The sequence below is a fragment of the Dasypus novemcinctus genome, chromosome 10, assembly GCF_030445035.2.
Source record: "Dasypus novemcinctus isolate mDasNov1 chromosome 10, mDasNov1.1.hap2, whole genome shotgun sequence".
Taxonomy (NCBI): domain Eukaryota; kingdom Metazoa; phylum Chordata; class Mammalia; order Cingulata; family Dasypodidae; genus Dasypus; species Dasypus novemcinctus.
The window spans coordinates 98010257-98018704 of record NC_080682.1 but is presented as its reverse complement, the minus strand read 5'-3'; the positions used below and the strand labels follow the sequence as shown (position 1 = coordinate 98018704).

General features: G+C 38.4%; 1 protein-coding gene across 1 annotated transcript; it reads left to right on the top strand.

The window, feature by feature from the left end:
* Nucleotides 1-1135: 1135 nt before the first annotated feature.
* Nucleotides 1136-2080, top strand: LOC101420310 (olfactory receptor 52K2-like). The gene has a single exon (XM_004469986.1). It carries the CDS (start codon nt 1136-1138, stop codon nt 2078-2080), a length of 945 nt encoding a protein of 314 aa, XP_004470043.1.
* The last annotated feature ends 6368 nt before the right edge of the window (nt 2081-8448 follow it).

The window sequence follows — 8448 nt, the reverse complement described above, 5'->3', positions numbered from 1 at the left end:
TTTAGAACAAGTTTGTGGCATATTTTTCCATCCCTTTATTTCATCCATGTATAGAAAATTCTTTTTTGTTCATGTGATGACTTTCTTAAATTTTATAAACTTGACTTTTTCACAAAACTTGAACTCTAAATTTTAACAACCTTAATAAATTATTTGTAAAATTGGTATTATTTCTATAATCATATTTTTTCATTCATTATAAGTTTGTTTCCTAATGTTAATGAATCGATTAAGAACACTCTATAATCCATGACTTCAAATAATCTGGAAATTCTACCATGTATTTCTACTCAAAATAGTTATGTTAAATTACTTAACAAATATTTTTGTATAGAAAATTATATTAACATCAACCTCAAACTATATACTAAAAAACAAATAACCATAAATACCCACATAGGCTAAAGACCATTAATGCAACTTTAACTTTCCGATTCCTAAACTAGGCTTAATTGAATAATTTGTAACTTTTCATGCTAAAACTATTCTTTTGAGGTGTTTTTGGATTTCAATTGTGTCATTCAAAGTATGTTAATACTTCACAATACCCTCATATATTCCAGGCATAGGGACAGACGATTATCTAGGTCCTTTTGATAATATGTAGCTACACACTTGAAGAAAAGATCTACAACACCAAGGTCAATCCCAGAAAATAAGCACCCTGGGATGATTACATTTAGTTTCCTTATACTGAGGGAAAACCATGATTCCTGGCTTGTCCTTTCCCTCCCCTGTGACGCTGAGAATGTTGGATTCCCTGCCAGTTCTGACAATCTAGTAGAGGAGCCACACGAGAAAGCAAATGAATACTAAACAACATTGTCACCACAGGATAATCTAAACACGGTGTTGAAATGTCTTTACTGAGAATTCATCATTGAGACTGCTTCTCCATCTTGAAGAGGAAGTAGCTTTTGAGCACCCACTCCCCATCCTAATTAGCTGAAGCAGTCTTTGAATCATTAGTTCACATACCAATTCTCTTGATCATTAATTTGAATAATATAATCATAATTATCATCATAAATTGCTATAATGCCCAGTAATTTGTAGGTGCAAATATGCAGTGGTATTCAAATCTAGTTTGTTTCTTTCTCTTTAGGAGTCAGACTTCAAGAAACTCAGGTTAGGTATGTCCTCTTGCAACAACTCCATCCCACAGCCCTTGATATTTGTCCTGGCTGGAATTCCCGGCTTGGAATCTTCCCATGGCTGGTTCTCAGTGCCGTTTTTCTTGGTATTTGTGATGACAGTCATTGGCAATGTCACCATCATATGTATCATCCGGGTGGAGAAGAGTCTTCATGAGCCCATGTTTCTCTTCCTGGCCATGCTGTCAGTTGTTGACCTGTCTGTGGTCAGCGTCACTGTTCCCCGCATGCTGGGCATCTTCTGGATGGATGCCAAGGAAATCAGCTTCAATGCCTGTCTAATGCAGATGTTTTTCATCTCTTTCTTTTATGTTATGGAGTCTGGAATCCTCCTGGCCATGGCTTTTGACCGATTTGTAGCCATTTGGAAACCTCTGAGCTATACAACCATCCTTGCTAACAACACGCTTGTGAAGATGGCACTGGCAGTCCTGGCAAGAGCAGTCGCAGTGCTGACCCCAGCGCCCATCCTGGCTAAAGGACTGGAAAGCTTCCAAACCCACATCATTGCTTACTCCTACTGTGCCTACATGGCTGTGGTAGAGATAGCCTGTGGAGACATCTCTAACCATATTGTGTATGGCCTCATGGTTATTGTAGCATCTGTGGGATTTGATCTGATTTTTATCATTCTCTCATATGGGCTGATACTTCACACTGTTTTTTTGATACCAACTTGGGAAGCACGAAGCAAAGCTCTCAGTACCTGTGGCTCTCATTTCTGTGTCATTGCTCTCTTTTATTCTCCTGTTGTCATTTCTTTTTTGGTTCATAGTTTAGGCTACCATATGGCTCCCCATGTACAGATTATCATTGACAACCTCTACTTCCTAGTGCCTCCCATGGTCAATCCCTTAATTTATGGGGTCCGGACCAAGCAATTGCGGGAGCAGGTGCTACGAATTTTCCACTGTCTTGGAGCCTGAGGTTGATGCCTAAGAGGACAGGAGACTGGGAAAGTGGAGGTGAAAATCATGTTAGGTTGGAGGTATTGATAATGTCTGCTAGTCTGGGAAAAGGAATAAACAAGGCAATAGAAGAGCTTTCCTAATGTTGGAATGTAACAGGGACATGATTGTTCCATCAGATGTATTTGTTATGTAGCCCTCAATCTCAGAAACCTTTTCACATGTTTATTTAAAGTTCCATCCATCTACTTCATGAGCTCTATGACTATAAACAGAGTGGACATCAACACACTAAAATCCTTAAGATTGAGGAATAGAATGAACAAGCATGGGTGGGGGAGATGGAACTATAGACTAAAGTAGACATTATTATCCTAGCAGTGGAGGAACTCATAACATTAATATAAAGGCAGTGGCCACCAGAGGTTCTGAGGGGAGGGAGAGAGAAGAATATGTGTAACATGGAGCATTTTAGGGACATTGGAATTTTTCTGAATGACTTTGCAATATTAGATACAGGCCATTATACATTTTGCCAAAACATGTAAGAATATGCGGTGCAAAGTGTAAAGTGTCATGCACACTATTGGCCACACTTAATAGCAGTGCTTCAGTCTGTGTTCATCAATTGTAACAACTGTAGCATACTTATCAAAGGTGTTGTTAATAGTAAGAAGTGTGGGGGTGTGGCAGATATAAGGGAATCTTCCTTTATTTTCAATGTATTATTTATATAATCTAAAGCTTTTTAAAAATAAAATAAAATAGTTTCCCATCTCCACAAATTAAAATGCTATATAAGCAGTAAAATGGTAAAATAAATTCTTATTTTTACTGTTTTTTTAATTTCACCAATTCAATTACCTTGAAAACACACATTTCAAATGAGGCAAAAATGAACTTACGTATACCTATTCAAGATTCATGAGCAAAAACAGTTCTTCAAATAATTTTGCAGATTTAATATTTTCTCTCTCTTATTTAGTGTGGCTCAATTTTTCAACAACACAAAATTATATAACATAGAAATAACTCTAATGGAAATAAAGATGACCATATCAGTGAATATTGATGTCTCTTTCTCTTCTGAAGGTTTTACTAGTCAAAGATCATTTTTTTTATTTATTTTTTTAATTTATTTATTTTTTTATTGACTTTGTAATAATATTACATTAAAAATATATATGTGAGGTCCCATTCAACCCCACCCCCCCACCCCACCTCTCCCCCCCCCCCCCCCAGCAACACTCATTCCCATCATCATGACACATCCATTGGATTTGGTAAGTACATCTTTGGACACCTCTGCACCTCATAGTCAATGGTCCACATCATGGCCCATATTCTCCTCCATTCCATCCAGTGGACCCTGTGAGGATTTACAATGTCCGGTGATTGCCTCTGAAGCACCATCCAGTGCAGCTCCAAAGATCATTTTAGAAGAGGTACTGTTAGTGTCAGAATGTGGCCCCAAATGTACAGCAGATTGGTCCTATGTGGTAGGCATTTTATAAATGAACAAATCAGATAAGAAAGAAGCTTACTACCTTTCCTTTAACTTGACTCTTTCCTTTTCACCTCCCTGACTTTTTCTGTTTTCAAAAATTCAAGGTACCCAAATCTGTGTCTTAGGTCATGAATTATGTTTGCTTTCCAGGAATTACATCTATTTTTGTGACCATTCTTCATATGTACATAAAAATCACTGCTCTCTACTCTAAACTCTTAATCTCCTTGCCAACAATATCATTCCTCTTCATTCCCCAAATATTTTCATTTGCCTTAGATAAATTCTGCTTAATCTAGCAAAGTACCTTAATTATTGTTATTTCCTCTCCTTCTTGCACCCACTCACCAAGTTTTCTCAGCAATATCAGCTTACTGAATACCCTCCTCTTCCTTTCTCCTACCTTTTTCTTACCTCAGACTTTTATCACTTTCAAAATTGTCTTTCCCAACCAGTGATATAATTTCAGGCACTTAAAATTTTCAGTAGTTTGTTTTGCAAAATAAAATTTTAATTCCATGAATGGCATTCAAATTCTTCCATGACCTCACTCTAGGCAAACCAACTACTTTGTTCATAAAGAAACTAAAATCCCTTTCTACTCACTGTTTTTCCTGCTACTTTGAAGGTTTTATCCCTCAGTCTTTCAGTTAAATTCTTTCCCATCTCATGGGTAACTCTCTCCATATTTCCTTCTTAATGTCTATCTCTAACAACGTCATTCACTCCATCTCTTCTCCCCCGAAGCAGTTTCTCTGAGTTTCGTTCATCTATCATTTGTGCTGCACATTCTTACTTGTTTATATGCCTTGTCATTGTTCTTATTCTGCCATTTCTTTAAGGAAAAATTCCCTGCACTGAAATTGCATTTTTTTAAATTGATTTTGTAAAAATATTACATTGAAAAAAAAAAAATATGAGGTCCCATTCAACCCCACCACCCCCACCCCACCACTCCCCCCCCAGCAACATTCACTCCCATCATCATGACACATCCATTGCATTTGGTAAGTACATCTCTGGGCATCTCTGCACCTCATGGTCAATGGTCCACATCATGGCCCATACTCTCCCCCATTCCATCCAGTGGGCCCAGGGTGGATTTACAATGTCCGGTGATTGCCCCTGAAGCACCATCCAGGGCAACTCCAAGTCCCAAAGGCACCTCCACATCTCATCTCTTCCTGCCATTCCCCATACCCATCATGCACCATGTCCACTTTTCCCACTCCAATGCCACCTTTTCTCTGTGGACCTTGGATTGGTTGTGTCCGTTGCACCTCTATGTCAAGAGGAGGCTCAGATTCCACATGGATACTGGATGTAATCCATCTGCTTTCAGTTGTAGGCTCTCTAGGCTCCATGGTGTGGTGGTTGTCCTTCTTCAACTCCATCTTAGCTGAGTGAGGTGAGTCCAATAAATCCGATTGTAGGAGCTGGGGTCTGTTGAGGCTTAGGGCCCGGCTATCATATTGTCAGTCCAGAGATTCAAATCCCCTAATTATATCTTAAACTCCAACACCAACTACAATTCCAGTAAAGTAGCATGAAAGTCTTATGAAAAGAGATCCCATCTGAGTCCAGTTTCATCACGCAGAAACACCAGCTCCAAAGAAGGGCCAGCTGACATGGCAGTGAACCCCTTCTGCCATGACCATAGAACCCGTGGGTCTCTTTAACCTTCCAAGGAACCAATACCTGGGGATTGTATCTACTTTATCTGTCTCTTAGACTCTGCTCAGTTGTGCATAAGGGCAATCCTTCTGACAGCCTCCAGACTCTTTTTTAGAGACTCGTAGCCATATAGACTCATTTCTCCTTTCCTTTTCCCCCTTACATAAGGTCAAACAGCATTTTAAAGTCATGTTATTTTATGTAGACAGGGATATTCTGCTGATCCGCATCGAACCTTCAATTCAAGATCATTTTCCAGTTGCATCATCAGTTGGTAGTTGATAGTGATCCCTCGGTGCCAGGGAGGCTTATCCCCGGGTGTCATGTTCCACGCTGGGAGGAAGGCATTGCATTTACATGCTGAGTTTGGCTTCGAGACTGGCCACATTTGAGTAACATGAAGGCTGTCAGGAGGAAATTCCCAGGCACAGTGCTGCTCTAGGCCTTGTTCTTATTTCAGGCATATAGGCTCACAAGCATAGTCATTAGTATCAGGGGCTGTCTGTTGGACCCTCATTCCTTCCTGGTCCTTGCTGCTGCACCTGGGGGACTGCCGCTGCTCTCCTAGGAACCACGACAGAGCACCCCCAGCCAGGAACCCAGTACCCCCCAGCTGTAGTTTTTAATTGTTGCCACTATGAGTATATCCAAACATTACCATGCACCCTGGACATATGCCCTGTATAGCTTTCCGTCAGCCATATATCACCTGTCAATAGTATCCTATACCAGTATTCCTCCACTGCCATTGTTGAACCACTCTGTGATCCAGAACTTCCTGAAAATTGAAGCCCAATATATGTCAGGATCCCTTACTAGCAAAATGGCATATAGCGATGGGTTTAAAGGTTAGATATAGAATACGTGTTGACTTGGAAAAATTCTACATCTTATTTTTTCTTTTTTTTTTTCCCCTAATTATTGAACTTCTCTTCACAAGAGCCCTAGACCACAGCAATTCATATATACAATATACAGCACTCCCACACATCCACCACAAAACCTTTTCCCTTCCACAGCGATACTCTTACAACCTATTCACATCATATTTACTTAAAGTGATGTACAGAGTCTCAATAGCAGGCTCAAAACCCATGTCTTTAAAGAATGCTGTAAAACACTGATGAATAAAACAGGGGCTCTAGATATGTTAATCATACCCATCGTGCCATTCCTTAATGCCCATACTACAAATATCTCCTGATTTACCGCTAACACAAATATATACATATCATATATATACACAGAAATATACACAAATATTCTTTTACTAGCACATTTTTAATCATTTTATTTATCTATAAACATCTCTGTTTCACTCTTCTCTCTCTCACATGTTATCATACTCACATTTATGCACATTCATACCCCTCATAAGAGCTATGTATACATTCACAAGAACGTATCCATGTACTGTATCTGATACAAATTTGCAAGTACATCAAATCCATTATTAACCTCCTCACAATATTCATGCATCAATTTTCAGTGGCACAAATTTGATGAAGTAAATTAATGACCCATAGTAAAATGTTCCCCTCACAGACTCTTATTCAACATTTAGAACCATTTTATGCCATACTTCCACTGTAAACTTTCCCTGAGCTCATTTCTCTTCTATTCCTCCACTTTATATGAGGTTCCTTTTCAGTGATCTTCTTGTCAAGCATTTCTTCCTCAATCAAAATACATATCATACAATACTATATTTGCCTCCAAGTAGGATCTTTTTCTACACTAAAATGAACTTTTGTCTCTTATTTTCAGTTTCTAGTATTCACATGGCACATGACTTTAATAAATATGTGTTGACTAGGTAAGTCTCTTTTCAATAGCTGCTAACATGTCAGCACCATGCTAGAAAACAATATACAGTCTTATACATTTAAGCCATTCAACTAATAAAATATAATTAACAATACAGAACTAAATTAATGCTGTTTTGAGTATTGAAGTCACATTTTGAGCCAGATTACACACATGGACCTTCTCTTTGATTGATCTTACCTTGGAGTTGGTTTGTGAAACTTTAACATATCTTTACAAAGACAAGGGTATTTGTTTGAATTCTCTAAAATTTTAACTTCAGTTTTTTTTAAATTAAAATTTATTTAAACTAGAAACAATGAGTGGTGTTCATTGAACATGTTTCATGACTTGTTTTATATTTATCAACTATTTTATGTAGGCATTATTATTTCAAGGAGAGGCTTTAAATCAAGTGGGCTATAAAGGGAGAATCAATCTTTAACACACTACAGTGTTTAACAGTAGAAGCTACCACAAATATGCAGCTGTTACTGACCTCTTCCTTTTGTTCAAGTAGCTGTCATGATGATTAGCCCTACTGAATTTTATATCTTGCTTTTTTCCTACTGAATTTTATATCTTTTATTTTTATGCCTGTTCTCATTATTATTACTAATAATTTTCCTAATGATAATACCCTTTAAACATTTTATCTTTTATTTTATTTTTTTAAAGATTTATTTATTTATTCATTTCTCTCCCCTTCCCTCCCCCTACCCCAGTTGTCTGTTCTCTGTGTCTATTTTCTGCGTGTTCTTCTTTGTCCCCTTCTGTTGTTGTCAGTGGCACGGGAATCTGTGTTTCTTTTTGTTGCATCATCTTTTTGTGTCAGCTCTCCATGTGTGCAGCACCATTCCTGGGCAGGCTGCACTTTCTTTCGCACAGATGGCTCTCCTTACGGGGTGCACTCCTTGTGCGTGGGGCTCCCCTAAGCGGGGGACACCCCTGAGTGGCAGGGCACTCCTTCCGTGCATAAGCACTGAGCATGGGCCAGCTCCACACAGGTCAAGGAGGCCCAGGGTTTGAACCGTGGACCTTCCATGTGGTAGACGGATGTCCTAACCACTGTGCCAAGTCCGCCGCCTAAATATTTTATTTTAATACATGCTTAAAATACATTTAAAATATTATGTCTGTGCAAGTCTTTTATGATATATGCTATTGTCACCTTTTTAAATATGAGGAATACTAGGTTCAGGGAATTGAAATATTTGAAGTTATCTGCTTATAGAACACAGCTAATAGACATATTGTTGGAATTCAAAACTAGATCACTCTGAACATATCTATGATCTTAATCTCATCACAATATTGTTTCCCTAGACAGAATTTCTTGAGTTCAGGGACTGCAGGAAAAAATTGTTCTGATGTTTAATTTCACATAGCTGTACACATT

What these genes read in the sequence shown, in the direction of transcription:
- LOC101420310 (XM_004469986.1), top strand. Translation starts at nt 1,136, where the DNA reads ATGTCCTCTTGCAACAACTCCATCCCACAGCCCTTGATATTTGTCCTG.